The 23229-nt window shown below is 36.3% G+C and overlaps 1 protein-coding gene across 1 annotated transcript in view; it reads right to left on the reverse strand.

Moving 5' to 3' along the window:
• Window positions 1-6567: 6567 nt before the first annotated feature.
• ARL13B (ADP ribosylation factor like GTPase 13B) overlaps window positions 6568-23229 on the reverse strand; it is a 45176-nt gene continuing 28514 nt past the window's right edge. The window contains exons 4-10 of the mRNA XM_009274574.2: window positions 20327-20432; window positions 16893-17095; window positions 14411-14507; window positions 12935-13166; window positions 12331-12447; window positions 11803-11871; window positions 6568-6794 (exon numbers count right to left, since the gene is read on the reverse strand). Coding sequence (XP_009272849.1) covers window positions 6718-6794; window positions 11803-11871; window positions 12331-12447; window positions 12935-13166; window positions 14411-14507; window positions 16893-17095; window positions 20327-20432 — 901 coding nt within the window. The 3' untranslated portion in view covers window positions 6568-6717. The remainder of the gene's footprint in view (window positions 6795-11802; window positions 11872-12330; window positions 12448-12934; window positions 13167-14410; window positions 14508-16892; window positions 17096-20326; window positions 20433-23229) is intronic.

Below are 23229 nucleotides of genomic sequence, written 5' to 3' on the forward strand. Positions count from 1 at the left end.
CGTCGCTGCCGGGAGGTGCGGGGGTTGGTTGGTTGGTTTGTTTTGCTGGGGTTTTCTTGCTTGTTTTTGTTTTACCGCGGGAGGCGGTGCTGTCCTCCAGTCCCCTCTGCCTCCCCAGGGGAGACAGGCAGCGACTGGACCCTCGATTAATCAACTTACAAAACTGGTCCTCAGCCCAGAGCCTGCTGAAGCTGCTGCTGCTGCCATCCATGCCACCACCATCAGACCTCTGCTAATGGCTTTTCACCAGTCCTTAACTCCTGGCTGGTCCAGGCTTATGCAGACTTTGCAACTGCTATTCAGCTGCTCAACAGCCTCCTCTAAACCAGACCAGAGAGCGGCTCTAGCCTCCCCCTGCCGCTACTGCAAAGAAATATCAATAGAAACTTGGGAATTACTCACACAAATGTCTTAGCGCATTTTCAGATAACCCATTCTCTGGGAATGGTAACCAGGAGAACCACCAGACCCCAGTCTGCCGACTGTAACCGGTTTTGCAGCACTAAAATCTGAGGCTGCCGAAACACTCGGGCAGTTCCTCTTCTGACCGCTTCATCTGACCAGAGCCACGGAGACCTGCAAATTCCTCCTATGAGAAAGGGTGTCTTGCTTCGTCAGCCATCTCTTGCTGCGGTTGACGTGGCCTAGCAAAACAAAGTGACCACATACCCTCTCTCTCTCAAAAGCTTGCTTGTCCATCAGCATTTGCCGACTCCTTCAGTGAGAGCAACCCCTGTGGAAACAGCGAGTTTGTTTAACGGTAGTTTCGATTAACTAAGCCTAGGCAGCTTCTGCGCGCCGAAACCGGCCTCTGAAATCCAGGCTGGAAAGGGGTGCAAAGGTAAAGGCAGGAGTACTATCAGAGAGACAAATATTTGAGTTTCAGGCACTGACTAATGAAGACTAAGAACACTTATGCAAACCTCGTGCAAATTACCATCAAACTTGAAAGCTTATTTAAAATGTTTCAGTTAGGATCCTGACAAAGAGCCAGCAGACAAAGTGGAGACCTCCTACGTATCAAATGTGAAAGGAAACCAGAAAGGCTTTTTGATAAATGAGTTGTACCAGCAGATACAGAACACAGCTGGTGAAAAAAGTACAGTCCTCTGTGGTTATAATTCTGCCAAGACCAGTAACATACAAGAAAATACATACAATAATTGAATTTTACTGTACCACTAAAACAAAAAAGTACGCTCAATGAGTCACCTTCCCCTAAATCTAGGGCTATATTCCACTTGTAGATGGTGCAGTCAAGCGTTCCTTAATGTGTCTGAAACCAGTAGGATTTGCAACCCATCAGAAGCAAAGAAAGGACTTCAATTAAACAGTTTGTTCGGCTAGCAACACTACCATTACAAACAGTCGAACTGCAACAAAACAGTAAAAATGCTACTGCAACCTGTATCTCTCTTGTGTGCTACTGAAGAGATGGATTGACTCTGGGGGAATTAACTTTAGTACATTTTGAAAGGCAAGCTACTGTTCCTCTTAATAAAAAGCAACCCAAAACTAGGCGATTTCTGTCACCTAAGCAACTACGCTTTCCACGCTAAGTGACCACGTGCATGCCTGGATGCCCTGTTAAACCACAAACCACAAGCTGCATCTCATTTCTGCAAAATCCATTGCATCTCCATAACCTCGGTCCACAATTCTCTTAAGCTAACACATTTCCTTTAAACGGAAGTTACCTTATTTCAGACCTGTGTTTTCTAAACATGTCCTTGCGTTCAGGAAAGCAAAGGAGGAGGACACGGTGTATGCCCTACTGTCCCCTGATACTTTCAGAGAGCGGAGGATGGATGAAATGTCTTAAAATTAGCGAGTCAATATTCAGAAATACCACCACCAGCACCCTTCAACGTCCTCCAAGCCCAGCAAACAGAAAAGACAGGCCATTACTGTGACTTTCAACGTCCTCCAAGCCCAGCGAACAGAAAAGACAGGCCATTACTGTGACTTTCACTGTTCAGTTTCAGGTGTCCACAGCTTCCTGGAGCAAGCACAAATTGAGTCTTCACCATTATTATATAGTAATTTAGAAATACACAAGCAAACAATATTCTCCTTGTTTGTCATATTAGGACAGACTTAGCAAAAGCTTGCTAGGTTTTATGGAGATCAAAGTCATGGACGGCATGACTTTTACGACAATATGTAGATTAGAAGGTCATGTAAATTAATGCTATTGGGATGTAGTACTCTTTGGGAAACTTTTTTAAGACTGTATTTTTCTGCATGATAAATTTTAGGACACTGCTTTTTGCAGTAGCAAATGCAAACACGATGGGAAGACTGACCAAGCACCAGTTTGAGGTCCGCAAAATCTACTACCTTCTGAAGAAAATTGTTAAATGTATGTACGCACGTCACAATCCTGAGTCTCCTATTCATCCTCAGTCCTTCAGACTATTATCTAGCTGCTTATCATTACTGCAGTAGCACAGCTAGCTTATTCAGGCTCACCTGGCTTTGTTAGTCTTCACAAATACTTGGCTCGATGCAAGGACTTCATGTTCCTCATCCTCACTCAACTTTTCCCTCTCTCAATCTTTCTACTAGCCCAGCAGGAAAAGAATTTGAAGTGATCTTAAATTCATATTCACTGGGGAGCATACATAGATTGCTAACCATTCCATGGTCCACTTTCCTAAAATCTTCTGGAAAGCACAGGTTTTGTTACCATAGAGCACTTGCCAGAGCAATCCTAAGTAAGAAAATACAGCTTATGTGAACAGTAGGGGGAGAAAATAGAGAAAAAAAAAAAACAAACCACCCCCAAAAACTCTCACGAAACCAACCAAACAAGAAAAAGATTCTTCTGTCCTAAGATAAACTTGTCTCAAATTACACTTACTTTTAAAATGTAGTTCCTCACTCCATTTACAGATGCATCTGTTGAAATACTGTGGGGTATGTTCTGCTCAAAATAGTAAAGTACTTCAAGTTCAATGAATTCCAGAAGCTAGGAAGCTAAGAGACAGCATGGCAAAGTTAGTGGGTAGCATCCTGAAGTTACAGTACTAAGCTTTCAACTAAAATACTAGAGTATCTTAGTGGAAAAAATACTGTTTGAACATTATTTAAAGAAAAAGAAAAAGCCTATGCTGCTTGCTTTGTTACTGTCTATCAGTCTTTTCTAATGTGACATCATTATATGCAAAAACAACTGTTCTCAGGAAATACACTGGTTTCTACTGGAGAAGAAAATTGTCATGAGACCACTCCTGGCAACCTTATTTTAAAAGTCATCTAAAATAGCAAAACTGAGAAATCCATTTTTAAGTGACAGATAGGCCTCCAGAGGATAGAGTTACGGTTCTTTGGGTTTCAAGGAAAGGATAATCAGCACAGCCTTTATAAAGCTCATACAGAATTCACAGCCCGGAAAGCGAGAGATAACATGGGCTTAAAGTCTGTTGCACAGGGGCTTCCGCGGCCCCCCTGCCAGCCAGTGGGGTGATTGATGTGCTCGAGGATTGCCAGTTACACTCGCCTCGCGGCCCTCTCTGCGGGTGCCTTGCTGCTTCCATCTTCACCCTCGTAACCAGGGCTCACAAGAGGGCCATTAGAAAGCGGGCATCAGCTGTCTTTTGCAGGTAATTCTTTTAAAGCTTTCTAATTCTCCATCAGGACTGTGGCATCGAAATAGAAATCTCACAAGTTATCAAATAGCTTCCTCTAAAATTGCAGTGCTTTTGTCTCACCTCAATGTGAGTGTCCCTCGCTTACTGTGCATTATTTACATGGAGACACCACTTCACAGACGTGAAACTAAACCTAATGGATATCAAGTATACCTACCTTTAATAATACAATTATAGTTATTATTTTCTATTTAAAACCTTTTAATCTCTTGAGTAAGGTCCTTCTGTGGATTCTAGGTTTTGGCTACAAAGGAAGACAACAATGAGAATTACTTATTTTGAAGCACTGATCACCTTTTACATTAATCGGCTCATGAAAATTGTTCTTCCTTATCTTAGAAGATACATTTAACTTACCTTTAAAATATTTTGTCTAAAATGTATTTAAAATGTTGCACCTAGATAATGCAAAACGTTCTCCTTATGTAGCATATTTCTGTGTACTTACCACTCACGTATTTAAGTACAAATACTCTTAGCTGAATGCACTGATACATTTTGAAAGAGATGTTATTGACAACGCAAAGCATCAGAACCTGGCGAAATCTTCTAATTTGTGCAATAATTATTACCTCTCAACTTACAACTGTGCAACTTATTGCCTCTCAAATATTAAGGGCACTACCAAAGCACTTTATAAGTATACATATATACATAACTTAGTGACAATCTATCAATATATTCTAAATTTGATCACATTGCATTTGTAAAAATATGCAAAGATTCTGTCTGTAAGGTCTCTATTTTGTACATTTTAGCAATGTAAATGAGATTGCAGCCATTAAACATCTATGACTATACTTGCTTCCAAAAAATTGTACATTTATGATAATATGGGAAACATGTTGATGCTGCGCATTAGTTTTATTGTATACATAAATGTCATCTTGAGCAAATAAGAAGTCAAGGTAGTATAAATTACTGAAAAAAACTACTGTAGTAAATAATTACAGAGCATATTAATAAACAAAACTGTAAGAAACATTTTTTAGTACTTTGGTCACATATCGGTAAAATTTATTTTAAATGCAGAAACAAGACTGATACATGTGTCCACACACACAACACGCATAACACACATTTCACATGTAAGTATCAACATCTTCCATTTCAGTTTCTCAAATTTTGTTTCCACAGCACTATTTAGCTTTCTTTTTAATAAAGACTTCCTTTGATTTATTTTAGATTAGCGTCAAAATAAAAGGGTTATATGTTTCTAGAAACTGAAGCTGTAAAAAAATAAGCCTGCAAATTTAGAGCCTTTAAGCCAAAAAATTTAAGTGGTAACATAGCTAAAGATAGTAAGATTGAGATTGCACAAGTAAACATTTATGCAACACCCCCCCCCCCTTAATATTGTGTTTGTTTGAAGTGAAAATGACTAAATCCTGAGAATAATCAAACTAAACCATGTTGCACTATCAGAATACAACAAAAGCATTCTCATGCTGAGAGTCACATACAAATTGTTTCTTCCTTACACTAAACTAACAAACTTGGAATATTCCTCTCCACCCATTCCAAAGTTAATACTCTTAAGACTGATCCCCCCACACACACACTCAAACATACCCTTTAAAAATCTTAGTGAATAATTTCATTTTGATTAATATGGTAGATATTTATTCGTGTAACTCATTGCTGTAAGGGGTATGTGGGAAAGATTTCTAATGTCAAAATGCTGAATATACACATTGCATTGTTTTAACATCTAAAATCTTTTGGTAATAACACGTTATGGAAGACTGAGAGTGTAATAGAAAATCATCAAGTAATGCTGCTTCAAAAAAACTCTGAATGGGGGTTTCATCCTTGCTGTAATTAAGTGGCATAACGATATACCTTTACACAATATACCAATGGTTGTCTCCAACGTAAGAAGAACAGCATATACAGAACATTTAAAAAGAAATATATCCAATTGTAACCCTTGTTGCTTATGTATCACTTGTGATTTTTTTTTAATGTAAAAATTAACACATTACATGGAAATACTATACAAGTCCTTAAAAATCTGGAGTTTCTCTTGTTTTCAAGATGGTATTTTAGTATTATCGAGATTAAAAAGTGCTGGAGCTTATATGCATACTGGTTGGTTCAGTTTTCCATCAGAATTGGTGACTGAATTAGTGCAAAACTTTCACTATGTGCAATTTTCTTGTATGACGTATTAGACAATATAATGTTCAGCTCTATTTTTCCAACAGCATTTTTTACCTATGCCAAACTCAGTTAACAAAACAAAGAAAACAACACATAAAAAAAACTTTCAGACAATTCAAATAGCAAAATTTTGTATAAAATGTATTTATCTTAAACTTCCCTTTCTAGCTCCTCCCCCTTCAGATTGCCAGAAATATGAAATAAGCATCTGGTAATGTAATCTCTAATAAGAGGTATTGCTACTGTAAGAGAAACTTAAGAGTCAAACATACTCTACTTGTATGCATTTGACTATCAGCTTTCTAATGCTTTCTAGGTTTCATTTTTTTGTAGTATGTATGCGTGTCCAATTTTTTGGTAGTAGGTATGCGTGTCCACTCAAACTTTCAAATAATTTTATAAAAAGTTAGAAAAATATACTCAATATTTGTTGCATAACCTTCCTATATTCACTCTATCATACATGAATGTTACAAAATGCTTTAGAACCATTTATTAGCTGCAAAAATACCAAGCACTGCGCAGCACCTGGAGAAAGGTCTTGGTGAGAACATACAATCCAGTATTACGTGATCTTGAAGGTATTTTTCTTCAGGTTTACAGCTATGTATTTTCACAAGTAAACCCAATAAATATTCAATACCATGTTCATGAGAGCATCCATGGACACACAGACCTTTCTTGATCTCATGCTAAATCCTGAAGAAGAGCTGGTGACGTGAAAAGTAAATGACAAAGTCTGATCAACTAAGTACGACAGAATGAACTCCATGTTTAATTGTCACCAAGTCATTTTGCAACAAGCTGAAAGACTGTCATTTTAAAAATTTTCCTTCAAGGGCAAAAAACGTTTCTGATATAATTTTTTTATAATGTTTTTAAAATGCCATTTGTGATCCAGTTAAGCAATGACATCATGGGTATCACTGTTGGGTCTTTGGCGTATAGTCAGCGGGGGCAGAGGCTTTCCATAGAAATCTGTGTAAGAAATGCCAGAGAAGAAAAACACATTAATCTGTTATTTACCATCTTCCTTGCTTAAAGGCTGTTTAAATAAGGTAAATTCTTGCTTCCTTAATGAAAGCTAGGTAGCCTACAACTTCAGAGCCAATTCCTACAAGCAACTTTCAGGCATAGTGCTAATTAATGTCTGGAGGTGTATTGGCCAAAACAGGGTTTAATTACATTTTGTTATACATGCATCAGCATTTGCAGGATCAAGCCCAAAGGTAATCTGTAAACATCCCTAAAAATAGGAAATGAGACATCAAAAGTGTACAAATAACAATTGAAAAAATGAAGTATCAAAATTTGAGTGTTGCTGTAGTCACGTCTGCACTGCAATAAGTTTTAAGTGACAGCAATGCTATGCAGCTTCAAAATTTTGGGACCATTTACCCATGGCATCTATCTTGAAAGCCATACTAACTTTCTAAAAGAACTATATTAAGAATTTTTAGGTAAAAATGCAACATTTCCTTTTGTCAATAAAGGAGTTTAAAGTAGTACAATTGTTCAAGACAAAGTTATTAAGTACACCAGAAGAGAAAAACAAGTTTTCTCAAACATTTGTAGTTGATATAAAAGAAAAAAAAAACATGCCGACTGGTACATGCAAAGCATTTCACAAGCGAAATAGTACCGTGAAAGACGGTAAGAGGAAACAGGTAGAAATCAAGAAAAAAATAAAAGCAGCTTTTTGAAGCATTCAAATCTCAATTTCATTTACACAGACAACCTCCTCCCCAACAAAGCCTTGATGGCCTGTCAACAGAAAATTCAGCTTTAATAAATCATAATTTTCCAAGAAAAATATATTCCACTTGTTCTACATACGCAATAACTTGCGTTAAAATTGCATTCCTGAGCTAAAATTAACAAAAGCAAGAAAGTTGGTTTACGTTACTCTAAGAATATGTGTACATGTCTGTAGGATCAAGGTTTTAGTTATCCTTACATTTAATCAGTAAAATAATAACACTTTTATATTATTGTTGTAAATTCTTTGATTTTAATAGAGCTAATTCAGTGTTACAGCAGCACGTGAAAAGCAACAAAACTGCAACAAATGATTATAGGGTAAATGAAAACCTGTACAACGGATGTTTTTATTAGTCAGTTTCTTGAGGTCTGGCAAACAACTTTAGGACTGGCAGGCAATTTTACCTCCTATAATGAGAGAGGTTTTATCACTCTTGCAAATGTATCCTCCAGTGGCAATAAATAGACACTCATTACCTAGTGTTGTGCTAGAATCATTAGCAAGACTGGAAAAATTGCAGTCTTTAGTGAAAATAACTGTATAATTAAAGATTTATATAATTGACTCTACTGCCTGTTAACTCTGCCTAAACATCCGACATAATGTTCTCTTCTAAAAATGACACAAAAATGACTCAATATATATACTAAATAGCCTGCTCACTAGCACTTAAATTTCTCAGTTTGCACATTAAATCATTAAGACAGATTTATGTCTCTGGTTTTTAATGCTAGGTGTTCTCAGACTTTTGGAGGTTGTTTCAACCTCACACTGCACTAATTTTATATATTTCAGCAGCAAGGTCTACCACATATCTGTGACACTTTCAAAAAAATAATTTTTAAGACAAAAACAAAGGAATAACTGCTACCCTAACTGACAAAGGCCTGTACTAGAATGCATGAGAAACACCTGTTCCTGTGTTTTTCCACGGACTAGCAAAAATCAACACTACAAAAAGTCCTGTCTGTTTTGAAGCTTAAGGGGGTTTCTTGACTTACGTTGAGGAGCTATCACGTTTCATTGATATACCCTTGGACGTGGATTTTGCGAGTGCTCCTGAAAATAACCTCTATGCATAACCAAGGCTCCTTAAACTTTTAAAAGCAGACTGTTAAACACTTTTTTATTTCCTTGCTCTTATGGAGAGCAAATTATGCTCTAAATTTTACCTGGAGTCCTGACAAAAGCATCTGCTGGGCATCCTACTGGAATTGAGGTTTTACAGCCTGGTCTACATGAAGGTAGGTGCTCATTTGCCCCGTATACAAAGACTTTTCAGCCACTTGGCCAATAACAGTTTGTCAAAGCAAATTGTTCAACAGAATGCAGTATTGCTATAAAAAACAGTGCACTTCAGAGAATCCAAAAAACCCACAGAAAAGAAAGTCTTACGAAAGTCCCAGCTAAAGGAAATAAAAACCCAAACCAAAACAAAAAACTTTACACTTGCACTGCAAATAGCGTCTTCAAGACATTTATATCAATTAATCATGAAAACAATAAGGAAACCAGGCCTTTTTATTTCACAAAGGTTGAATGGCTAAAAAACTTTTAAAACCACCTTTACAGTGAATTTTGGGCAAAGCTGGGGGGGGGGGGGGAAAAAAAATCAAAATTGATTTATTTCTCTGCTGAAGGGACAGCCAAAAAGAAGTTGGTTTTCAGAAAGATGCAATTCAGGGAATATTCTAAAAAATGGATCAAAGGTAGGCTCCACTGCTCTTTGGAAAACTCGAATGAGTTTCCAAGCAGGAGCAGGTTGTCCGTCTGCAAAATATGTAAAAACTCATTGAAAAACACTGTTGCGTGACAGAAAACGGGCAAGGACAGAGGGCAAGCTAAAATCAGTGCAAGATGGACTTGGTAGTGTTAGGTTAATGGTTGAACTCAATGATCTTAAGGGTCCTTTCCAACCTTAAATGATTCTATGGCTCTCAAATGGTCTGAGTAAAAAACAACTGCTTTAACCAAAATAAGTAATTGATGGTCTTCGATATCAGGACCTAAAGTTTTGACAATGCTGGACCATGTGTTTGAAGAGCTTTTTTTCATTTATAAATAGTGCTTTCCTAATAGATGTTTTCTTGCTTTCTCAGGATTTTCTGTGTCTGTGTGAATCTTGCGAGTGTCTCAAAATTCCTAAAAAAACCCAAATCTCAGTGAAGAGCACGCAATGTCTTGAATTCAGCTGCAAAGTTCTGAGCACTCCAAGTTTCCTCTGATCTCAATGGTTACACCTCCAGTCAAGAGATCGTTACCCTACCAACATCTTTTCCACTGTTAGATTCCAAAACACTTTAATTATTATCCTTATTTTACAAATGGACTAAATTAACACAGATCTCAGGTTACTAACTTACACACCTGTGAGTAGGGAACTTAGCTGAAGCAGTTTTTTTCCTCTTTGCCCTACCCATGCTCTTGCTACAAAATGCAACACCTCCCTTCAGCACAGACAAAAATTGAGTATCACTCCTTCCCTTTCTTCCCCTCCCTACCTCTTCATCTGGCTTTTCTTTCCGCCTTCTCTCTCTATGCCTTTAAAAAAAGAGAGCAAGATGGTTTTATGATTAAGACCACAAATTACATTTTATGCACATGAATTATGCTCCTGTGAAAATAAATATCTAGTTTTTAGAGATCTTAATTCCCCTTTAGGCATCTTTTGATTCTTTGGCAGAGAAGCTCCATGTTCTGTTGCTTCAGAACTTCAGCAGGTATGTCCACATGGTGCTGTACTACATGATAGTAGTACAATCAGTTCAAGTCAGAGTTATGGCTCAAGGATCTCTACAGCAACACTGAGCTCCTTTCTCTGCAAGTTCCTCAATTCATGTTTTCTTTGTTCAATTTGTATAAGTGTTCCCATTGCTTTAGTTTGATTGTCCCCCTCTCATATTACTCCAGGTGTCTCCACTTGGCTTTTCAAAATTTGAAAAACAAAAATGTAAGAAAAATGAAGAAATTATCATCTAAAACTGAGAAAAAGAGGCAATATGAGCGTATGAAAAACAATCTTCCATGGTCTTCCAAAAATAGAAAATAGTCATTATTGAAAAAAGAAGTCAAGAATCTGCCTACTACACCTTGACATTTCCAGTTATTAAACTTATTTCTCCTATCAGTTTGTGAGCTTTCAGGGACACCGGCTCTTCAGGCAAAGCAGCAGATCCCAAGCTTTATTACTGACACCTCTCCTTGCAGACCAACAACCTAGTTTTCAGTTGGAAGTCTCACTACTTCTGCAATCAAATTTATGTTGGGCTTTTCATCATGGCTGGGATTGCAGTCCCTTATTTGGAGTTGCTAACATAATGCACTTAATTCAGAGGTGCCCACATGTCTTTAGCTTTCCTTCTCACAAGAAAACACCCCCAAACCAATGACAAAAATCTTACAGACTATGCTTTTAAAACCATATGGAAACAGTAGCAGCGGATAGAAGAAATTTTAGACTATCTCAAGAGGCAACACAAGGAGTCAGCTTGCACGCAGCAAATTAATCTGGAGGTGAGCTGTAGTTCACAGTTCACAGAACTACAGAAATGCATGGGGCCCACTTGGGTTCAGTATTGTGAAGCGATTAGCACTTCCAGATCAGATCATAAGATCAGTGCGGAAACAAACAGGCAGCTTAGTGCAGAACCAGCCTGGATGTGGAAGAGCCGCTATGGATCCCAAATTAATAAGCCCTGCTGGATCTCTGCAGTCCTGCTTAGGTGTTTCCGAAGTATCCTCTCTGCTGAGTACCTCAGACTTCTTCCAGTATCCAGGTAACCCAACTCCTGTCCCCATTGTATCAGATAGTGATGAACTGTCTACATATGGACAATAGAAATAAACTCTGAAACTTTTATTTTGAACGCAGTATGTGTTTGAACTCAAAGTAACTGCTCCTGTTACCCTTTGTTATATGGCATATTATAATATCTAGGTGCATGCTGCTGTGCAAATAACTTCAGATCATTAATAGCTTCTGATATCCCGTGCCACTTTAAACTTCATAAGGGAATCTATGAGAACTTATTCTTTTTGGTAAAAAAAGAAATAAGACTTGAAAAATCAAAAAGATGCTTTCTACTAAGCAAAAGGGTTAGCTTTCCATCAACAAACATCGGCATTAAGAAATTAAAAAAAAATGAAGAATGAAATGAATGTAGAAGTGAATGAACAATGGACAATGCTTTAAAACAGTACAAAACCCAAAATATTTTCAATTACCAGCATGATGTGTTTCACCAAGAGGCTCAAGTTTTCGAAGTCTATTAAGTTTGGGAGTTCCCCAGCCAACTAAAGGAAAACAGACACAGTCAAAACATGCCACCACTGCACTTGATTCTGATGAAATGTACTGAAGACAGTTCTCTTTGGGAGAAATCAAAGCATTTAGAAATGCCAAAAGTATGTATTATATTGTATATATGGTGAATAATGGTGAAATACTTTGAAAATAAACTGATTTACCCTTAGAAATATTGACATTTTTAATCACTTTTTCATCGGTGAGTAGTCAAGTTTCTGACTCTTTTTTGTGAAAATAGTATCTTCCCCCATGGAATAGATCAAATCAATACTGCTGAAAGTTCATACCATGAAGTGGGAAACTGCATCAAAGATTTCCTAGAGAGTAAGGTTTAGTAGCATATCTCTGTATGGACACCATTCCAGTTTCATCATTCACAAATGAGTATTTTAAAGGATTAATAACCACAAATTGAGACATCAATTATTGTTTGTTAGTACACTTACCTGGTGGAAGAGCTGGTGGTGGTGTAGGATTTTTGGGAACACTGTCCTCTGCATTAATAGGTTCTACTCTATGGCCCCTTTTTAATTTTGGTTTTTTATTTTTTTTCTTACTGTTATCTATACCAAACAGAAATAAAGCATTACATATCATACAGTTATATTCAGAGAATCTCTTAGATCATCTTTTAATACAGTTGTTGGGGTGAGATACATTCTCGTTTTCAGTCCTTAACTGAAAACTTAAACACAAAATTATGTGAAATGTAAAACTTACACAACATTTTGCTGTAGAAAATAAACTGTAAGCATAAAATATATGCAAACTCTATAATTATGATTATGATATTAATAATAATTATTATTATTAATCATAATTAATAATTATGATTATGATAAAAATGAACCTAGTTTCAGCTACAGTATCAGTCACACCAACAAACACGCACTTTTTCGAAGCAGATTTTCCAATACGATAATCTAATGGTCCATTTTTATGTTTTCAATAGATTAAATTGACGCGTGGTATCATGAAAAATAATACAGACAGAGGAAGAACTATGTGAAAAATAACATTAAATGACACATCAAAAGGAAGCAGTTTTACCTGAATCAAGGCATTCTGAGGCTTGCTGCTCATTCTCTTCTTCATGCTGTAAAAGCTGTGTAGTTGTAGAATTGCATGTTTCTAGTCTACTATCATTTGTATTTTGGCTACTGCTACTTGATAAGTGCTGGGCATCCATTTGTTCCTGCTCTGTTTGCGATTTCAAGACGATCGTAGCCTTTTCAGTATCCAACCTTTGACGCTTCTTTTCCTTTTCAATTTGTTTTTCATTCTAACAAAAAGTGTAAGAACTTTTTTTAACAACTTCTAATGCTGTACACTGACTAATAAGACAGGAAGGTTATTTTAAAAATCAAAATATTCCTAAAATATTTTTCTGTCCCACATCTAGCATAGAAAATATTTTCAAATAGGTGAAGAAATTAAATTTCCAATATCCTGTCTAAAGGAAAGGGGGGGGGCAGGGAAAAAGGGATTAACAGTGAAAGAAATGATCTTTAGGTATATAGCCTGTTTTCTTGCTTTCTTTTTGGTCATATGACAAAAAAAATGCTAGCTATATAAACAACATCAACAGTCCTGAGCAAAAGGTTAGAAAACTCCTCATTTCTTCCTCTTCTTTTTTTAATGTTTTAGTTAAAACAAAATACACATGCACAGAGTTTAAGTATCCAGAAAGTGCTAGAATGATTTGGTCAAATACCAATTGTGTCATACAGACTCAACGATAGGCTGTTTCACAGGTTCCCTATCACTAAATCTCTGTCTCTGCAATACTCACAAATATACCCTTCTCTTCTTACTCTGTATGTTATTACAAAGCATATTATTGCGCATGTAGCTGACTTTACAAGATATATGGATAAGGGCGCTTTTGTCCTGGAGAGAAGCACATGTTTGAATTACTTACTAGAAAAGTCTCTGAGAGTTTATGTGTTTCTTGAGATTATGTTATCTCAAGTTAACGGAATTAAAAAATATGGTACAATAAATAAGAACTACCTGAACTCAGAAAGACAGGTTAAGGAAACTTAATATATTAATATGCTTTTCGTATTTCAAAGCTAAGAAAACTTCTCAATTGTCTCAGTTTTCAACAGAAAACAGGTTATGCTCAGAAATCTAAATAGTTGAAGCAGTCAGGGAGATTTTCTATGACTCACTACATCACTAAAACACTTTACAAGAAACTAATAGACCTTGAATATTTTCCACTCCTGAGCATTCAATAGTTTAATTAGGAAATGTGTTCAGTCATCTGTTTACAACACCTTTATTTTACTGTGTCTACAAAACTTTTTGTCCCCCAATCAATAATAGGGGATTTTCTTAACATGAAAGCATTGCTTCAATGCACACAAAACAAGACTGCCAAGATTAAAATAAATAAAATAAAATAATGCGGTGCATACAGACTTAGAACAATTCTTTTAAATGAACTATTTTTCTCATTACCTCTCAGACATTTGTTAGTAGTAGGTCTAAAACGATCCAGATTTCCACATATTCTCATACCTCAGAGATTACAGCAGATATAGGCTGGAAGGGGTTTTCAGAGTTCCCAGGCTCAGGGTCTTCCTCATCAGGTACACTTCTTCCTTCTTCTCTTTCCCTTCATTGTTGTTGTTTGGTTTATGTTGTTGTTTTAGTGTTTTGGGGTTTGGGTGGGGTTTTTTTTGGGCGGGGGGGAGGGGAAAGAGGGGGGGAGGAAAAAAAGAATTATGAAGAAGCCAAGCCATAAATTTTACATAATAGAGAACACTTAAATAGGTCATCTAACCCATCCTCCAATTTACGCCAGCTGATTTTTACAACATGCTTCTGTATTTTGAAAAACATTCTACAGAAATCACAATGACAGGCTAACATCAATAAAGCACAAGTATATGTTATGGCAGAGGTAGCAACACATGCTGCTATGTGCCTGAATGTTCAATCAGCACTTCAGGAAGTAGAAGCAGTTTCTGAGGACAGGATATGTAACAGAATACATCTGTAACTGGAAGGTTTTGATTGTTCAACAGTATGCTGAAATTTTCACACTGGTCATCTTTTATAACGATTGTTTCAAGGCATTCAATTGTCTAAAAAAAAAAAAACTATGTGGTGGGAAACCAGACTATCTAAAACCTATTCTATTTTTAATATACCTCCATTTCTCATAATTCTAGATTCTTCTTAATATACTTAAGGGAGAACTGGTGCCACACTGTTCAGTTTATGTAGTAACAGGGAATCATATTTGCTTCAACTAGACTCAGAAAAGTTCAGAAAGACACATAATGCTCAGTGTACTGTTGCTGCACCAGCCCTAGTTATTTTTTTACGTACCAGATCTCTATGTAAGAAATATTAAATTACTATGTATTAAATAATACATCATTAATAAAGTATATGCTCATCAAATACTTTTCATCAATCGATCTGATGGTATTTGCGCATAGGAAGTCTCTGTTACACCTACTTTACAGCTGCCAGTACTGAGAGAGGAAGTAACCCCTTTGTTCAGAGGCACAGATGGGAATGACAAGGAGGTACCGATCTACCTATGAAGCCATACTACTTGGAAGGAACGGCCAGTGCTATGTTAAAACTTATCGGCACTACCTCTCTCTCTGGTTTTCCATTTGGAACAAGACGAGTGCTACTAACATATTGTGGAGGAAACGCACTTTGAGAAAACATGCAGGGAAGCAAGTCTAAACAAAAAGCAGTCTGGGGAATTATTAAAACACAGAATGAAACAGAATTACACTTGAATCAGGATTAACCTGTTTCTTACAGTAAGAAATTGATTTGATGCAAACCAGCAAAATGAGAGTTAATGCCATCTCTTATATCTGAGACAAGCCCTCAGCTACAGGTAAAACCAGCAGAAGTTACTAGTTAGCTTTCCTCTAAGACACAAGAAGTTTAGGAAAACTTTTAAGCCTTTAATCCAATTCAAACCCAAACAATTCTTCCAGTGAACAAATACAATCAAGATCACTGAGTGGGAACAGAATATATGGAAAATGCCCATACCATCAGACAATCTCTTTGAGACGTGTTTCAAAGTCAGTCCTCCCCGCTACACCTCCCAACGTGGCATAAACCCAACACAATCCAACATGGTCAGAGGGTTTTGTCTATGCAGATACATCTGGCAGACTAACAGCATATGAATTTTTTTATAGGTTTGTGAAGTATGTATGAAGATTGTGTCAAATTCCAGGTGTTTAAAATGTGCTTAAGTAATTTACTTGCTGAAGTAAACCAAATCAGCAAGAGTACAAGCCAAGACACTTCACAGTAGCTTCACAGTTACTTCTCACAGTAACTGAGACTTGCAAATCTCTGCATATATAGGGCAGACGGGGGGACAGGGCTGCTCAGCGAATTTTTTAAGAATGCCCCAGTAAAATGATTCACATCAGTCTCTAATAGGAACCATGGTGGGCTGCTGATGACTACAAAGGGCTTTGAAGGGAAATAATAAATCACTTGTCCTGCTTCCCCTCTCTGCATCATCTTAAGTCTCTCCATGCCTCACCTGCTGGATATCCTGAAGTTTATTAAGCATAGTGTTGAATAAAGTTTCACATCTAGTCTTTGATATTCACATATGGGTTACAAAGCCTAACTTAAATTAATAAAAGTTTATTTTAGAACACACTTGAAGGTAACAAGATTAAATTAAAGGATTTATTTTTTAGGTTAGCCTCCTGTGAAGTTACATTAGCAAGGCCAAATTTATTCCACAACTACCCTGCAATTCCCATTCACGGTACATATCCAGCATAGAGCAAATAAAATAAAGGGGATGAACCGGGCAAAAACTTGTAGGTCTTAAAGAAAGGCTCTAGTATTCAGGTCCGTACTTCTCATACGAAGACTCTTGGCTTGTAAGCTTTAAATCCTTGATAGCTTGGTTCCCATAAGGTCTATGTGCAGGAATGAATCAAGTATCTTAGAGAAAGAGCGGAAGGGGAGGTAGGAGAAACTACAGAGAGAATACCTTTCTTCTCGTATCCTTCTCACTCGCTCAGCTCGTTCTAGTTTCTTTTGTTCTTCATATGCTTTTTGTTCTGTAGTGTCTCTTTGGATGCGCTCATTTAAGGCATCAAAATCTTTTGCTATGATATGTAGAAGCCAATATAAACCCTTTTTTATTGATTTATCAATTTTTTTCCCACAGCCCATGATAGCTGAGCAAGGTTCCTGTAAATATAAGAAGGAGGGGAAAATTACTTGCAGTTCAGATCACATTCCTTGACTGAAAACAAGCAATCAGGCAAACAATTACTGTTTACTGTGAAGCCTGCAAAACACTGAGAAGTATGGGAAATAAATTTGCATTTAGGTATTCTATAAATTTAGGTGCTTTTTTTGCCGAGTTACAAGTCACATTAGTACTACCAAATTCCATTATTTCCAGTCCCATTTCAAAAATACTAGAATACTGCACAGAAAAACGTGTTTGCATGTCTATTTCTAGGCGTCTATATACACCTGTTAGGTATAGACACAGCTGTTACATATACACCTGCTATATGTATATATGTATATTTACACATCTGTTTCTATACACATCCATATCTATGCATCTATATAGGAATATAATTTATCAACCCCAAATACGTATGTTGTGTTTTGCTGCTCGTTTATAAACAGTCCATGTTATATTTATCTAGTAAAGTGGAAAAAATGAGATGCAAGAGAATCAACTTAGCTTCAGTTCATGAAAGAAATGTTCGACTTGTTCATAAGCACCTAGGGGATAAATAAAATCCAGTGTGAATTTGTCAGAAAAACTGTCAAGCCAATTCAATTTTTTAGATCAGAACAGGTATTGTGGATAGGGGTGAAGCAAAATATTACGCATCTTGATTGGAGTAAAACTTTTGTAATGATATTCTCACCAGCAAGCAAGAGAAACATGATCTAGGCAAATCTATTGGAAGATGGGTGCAAACCCTGTTGCTAAATTAGTTTGGAACACTATCTAGCTTGGATGCAACAATTCAAGGAAGTGGATTGACTGGAAGGAATCAAGGGGAGCAAATTGAGAAAAGGCAAAATTGGTTATGAGAACACATCTGGTAAGAAAACATTGAAGGAACAGGAGTGGTTCTCTTGAGATGAAAAAGCTTCAAGGAGATATGATAATAGCCTTCAAAAACATAAGGCATAACTCTGCAAATAGGAAAAGAATAATTTGCTCTTCACGTTCATTGTCAAGAGGACAAGCATAATGGGCTTTAATTGGAACAAAAGAGATATGGCTTGATTCTAGTTTAGAACATGGAAAAGGACTAGATGACCTCTCAAGATCTCTTCAGAACTATTTTCCAGAATATTTTGGAGCACTGTATTGGTCTTTAAAACTGTTCTCTGAATAATAATTGAATAGATCCAGCTATGTATTTGACATGAAGAAATGATATTTCACACTGATTGTGTTCAGGATTTGTGTTCATGAATGAAGGAAGATTAAAAAAGACTAACTCTCCAATGTCAACACCTAAAAAATTCTCTGTGTAACCTCTTCATTTGAGAAGCATTTAAATGGCACCAGAGTCAGATACGGTATGTACGACTTACAACAGAAAAAAATAATTCTGACCTGTTATGTGCCCCCAGAGTGCCAAACCCACTTTGCGTTTTAATACATTCCTACTTTGTCTAAATTAAGGTTCAAATCTGAGTGTTGGTCACTATGGAACACTACAATACTCTCTAGCAGAACCTAATCAGGGAGAAGATGTATAGGCAATAACACCTTGTCTCTCTGAGAAAACTAAAATAAAACAATAGACAGCACTGGGGCAATTTTCTTCTCGGTTTGCACCAAGATTATTCTTGCTGTAGTTCAGTTACAAAATATAGAAATTTAGAAATATAGAATATACAGACATATTAGAAAAAGAGGAAGGTCATTCTCACTGACACTGTGTGACAGTGAGACGAATGACTCCTTCCATTTGCTTTAATATTTTGTGGGGAAATTTAAAGATCCAGGAGAAAACTAATTAAAAGAATAAGAAGAAACAAGTGTTTTTTTGGTCCTTGCCTAATTTTATTTAAATCTTGTTTCACAACGCCCCAGTTTAAATTCACCCCATGAGTCATCACATTGAAATAACTTGGGACCATGTTTACCTTTAATGAGCCTAGGAAAGAAGCTGCCCATTTGAGTATGTAAGACTCTCAGCTGCTTTCAGCTAAAATGACTTAAGAGTATGTGATCTAGTTTCTTTGTTGATTACACCCAAGATATAAATGGAGAACAAGAACAGCATTTTACTGGAATATGTCATAAATTGAGTAATTCTAAACTATAGGAAAAATACACTAGAATCTTTCAGGTCTTTTATATTGATAATGCTTTGCAAGAAAATATTTTTGTCACAGACATCCCTTGGGAAAAAAAGGGCGAACTCGCAAGTTTTATTTTTATGATTGCTACATATGCACAGTGCAAAGTCCACTGACTGAAGAAAAGCACTCAAAGACTCATGATGTAATGAACATAGCTATGCCCTGCTATAACTCAACTTTCTAGAGAAAATAATAGCAATATGTATTACCCTATGAATTTTGCACCTCTCCGGAGGGAATTAAAAGTTTTTTTTAAATTTTAAAACCCAAATATCAGCTGGAATGGTTTTGTAAAACTGCCTTCTAATGTTGGTCACTAACAGCAAAACTCTATCTTTTAAAATGTTTCTTATTGCAATTAGAAAAAGATTATAAAAGTAAATCCCACAAATAGTTAACTAACAAACTGGTTGATTAAAACAAATTAGAAAAATTATAAAAGTAAATCCCACAAATAGTTAACTAACAAACTGGTTGATTAAAACAAAGGCGTGTAGAAAACTTGAGGGACTACTGATTTGGATAAATTATCTGGACAAATATTAACTAGCAACTAGCTTTAACAGTGTTCTTTGATGACTACTGTGCTGGGAATTAGATGCCCTAAAATTAGATTAAAGTTCTTACTGTTTGCCAGATAGTGACTCAGACTAAATGATGGTTTTAGCTACAACAGAAATGAGAAAAACATCGTATCTGAACAGTGATCCTTCCTGAACATCAACGTAGGTAAATTCTATTTCCTGCTTCTTTTTAAAAAGGTGGAATGCTAAACTTGCTATCCAATTAAACAAGTTTTAAACCACGTCAGTAACTAATTATTCTTACATGATTTCAGAATGGAGCAGCAGGTACGCTTTGAGGATCCTTGTTACAAAGATTTCTTCAACAGATCCAGAAGCAGAACGTCAAGGTGAACAGTAGAATTGCTTGCAGAACAGATATGTGTACTGTATCTTTGCCGGGATTGCAGGGATTTAGTTTCAGTTTTATGCTATGTGGCACAATCTCCTACCTTATTGCAAGCTTTACGTATATATTGGAAAATGAAGCATCTTAAAATATACTTACAATCTGACATAGACATTTGTGTTCATTGACAAGCTTTTCCAGAGATAAGGACTCGATTACATCTGCTTCTGACAGAGCTCCTTCTCTGTCCTGCTTATTTGCCAGCCTAAAGAAAAGATCAAAAGAAACACTTAGCACCCTGACGCAAGAGAGATTCTCAGATCTCCAAAAGCTAAGTTTTTGACAAAAGTAGGAAGAAGAAGGGGAAGAAGGAGAAAGTGAAGAGAAAATGCCTTGTTTCAGCTTTAATTCTTAATTGTTCTTTCTACTTAATAAACATGTTAGTCCATGCACTATTTTCAGCAGATACTAACATTAAATAATTACTAAGGTGCTTAGTAATTATTTAATAATTATTAATAGACAAAGCAATTATATTTTACATCCATCTTCTTAGCTGTAAAAGACCGTACAATTCTACATCTAAAGCTATGCACTATAATCTGTTGGAGCCTATGGATCAAAGTTCAGAACTTTGCAACTTCTCAAACCATGTGCATTTCTCCACACAATACTGCTTCATGATCATCTCAGGTCTGCCTACTATCCAGAATTTCTCTCTTGATGCCAAACAATTTGATATGTAATGTTTTGAACCTGGTCTTCGTAAGTAAAACTTAAAGCTCGGAGGGAGGAACTTGCATGAATAGCTCTAAAAAACACACTTTATTATTACAGGGAAGCAAAAAAAAAAAAAGGTGTATGAAACACATAGTTTACAAAATAAGTATTCTGTAAGATGAAGTGCCATCATTGTCTTATTTCTTAAAGATATGGTAGCAAAGAGAACTGCAGAAGATAAACATCTTAAGTTTTTGGGGGAGTGTTGTTCTTGATTAGATTTGTCTTCCATATACTCTGTAACTGCATCCAACACTGCATCCAATAACGTGTGTTTTTTAAAAGGCACAAAACACATCTGATTTACCACCCAAAGAACATTATTCATTATTTCACACTTTAATATGGATGTACACCCTGAAGCAGAAGCTGTTATGTTCCTTTCAACACTGTTACCAATAACTACTACAGAGATAAGAGGGCTGTCCAGAATTATAAACATCCTAAACGCTTAAGTTCTTCACCTCAGCAAACTCCTGGTGATACCACGTTCTAACCACGGAAATGAAAGTTACTTCCTTTTATCAGGACTAATTTTTTAATGTTTCACTAAAAACTCCTCTATATACGAAATGAAACCGGAAAAGCTTCCGATCTAAAGCCCTAAAAGGTACGTCACAAACTACATGTAAGAAAAAGCAAGGGTAACTGCCAAAACCTGTACGGAACACAGAAAGGCAAAAACCTTTTCCCTTATGGGGATTTCTCTCAGCTATCCAAGTAATAATTTTCATGAAACTCACAGGACCTGGCTATTCTCGAGACCTCAATTTCTTGATTAAAGTGGATTTAAATTGGTCAACATCCAAGAAAGTAGGATGGATTAACATGGTAAGTTTACTTAACTATTTAGAATGTGTTAGCCAAGCAGATGTATTCCCTAAGAAGAAACTTAAAAAAGTAAACTTGCAGTCATGTTGGTCAATGATTTTCTGAGTTCACTTACAAGCAAATTTTAATAACAAATGGAGAAATTTATACAGAAATCCAAGATACATATTTTAAACAGACAGACAAAAATGACAAAAAGAAACACATAGGAAATCATTCATGTTTCTTGAAGGTCTGAGATTTTTATAAGGAATAAACAAAACTTCACAGAAGAGGTCAAGTCAAAAAAGAGTTGTTCCCATCTTCCATAAAAACTTGTCATGACAATAGGATATATAGTCTTTCCTCTCCCATTACCTGCTTTTAATTAAAAGCTAGTATGGTAAAACTCTAAGGACTATGAAAAGATGTTAAATAATATTTTATGAGCAATAGACTACTCCTGTTCAAAATTACTATTTTTCAGCATGAAAACTGGTACTGTTTGCTTTAAACCAGTGTAGACTATTTTGGAATATAAGTATACAATGCAATCCTATTTTGCACTTTCTGCAACAGTAATAATCCAAGCTAAGTGCAAAAGCTGCAAAGAGGAGTATTGCATAGCATTAGGGCATCTGCAAATTGCACTTGCCTCTCTCTAATAAAGGAATTCCACTAAAATAATGTTGTTCTGAAATTTAGCAACCCTTCCATTATATGAGAACTCCAATTCAACTTTCTGGATAAAATCACAAATATTTGGCTTCAATGAACGCAACTGCAGATGGTTTTGGAATCAGACATCATAGCCTTTCTTCTGAAATCTCAAATCATCATCATTAACTCAAATGGCTTTTAGGGAATGTTAGGCCAAAGCTTGTACTTTGGATTTATCATACTCCTTGCTGGGAAGGAACAATGGTAAGAATTCACTCCATAGTTAGCAGAACTTGTCAGCGCTTCAGTTTGATCTAAGACCTTATTCCTTCCTATTTTCCAGAATTCCAGTATGACCGTCTCAATTCTTAATTTTTACTCCCAAGAGAGTTTTCAGCTTCAAAGAGACATTAAAAAAAGTTGTATTGCATCTACAACTCAAAAAAACATTCCTTGTCACCATTAACCTCATGCACTAAGATTCATTATCTAACCTTTCTTTTCAAGAAGAGTTTATGAAGGAGACTATAGAAAGACAGCGTCTCAAATGTCCATTCCCTCTCAATCTTCATCATTTACTCCCAAGAGAGTTTTCAGCTTCAAAGAGACATTAAAAAAAGTTGTATTGCATCTACAACTCAAAAAAACATTCCTTGTCACCATTAACCTCATGCACTAAGATTCATTATCTAACCTTTCTTTTCAAGAAGAGTTTATGAAGGAGACTATAGAAAGACAGCGTCTCAAATGTCCATTCCCTCTCAATCTTCATCAGTTTCAACTGTTTGTTTGTGGTCCAAAAGGTTCACTTA

Source organism: Aptenodytes forsteri, unplaced genomic scaffold (assembly GCF_000699145.1).
Source record: "Aptenodytes forsteri isolate BGI_AS27 unplaced genomic scaffold, ASM69914v1 Scaffold287, whole genome shotgun sequence".
Lineage (NCBI taxonomy): Eukaryota > Metazoa > Chordata > Aves > Sphenisciformes > Spheniscidae > Aptenodytes > Aptenodytes forsteri.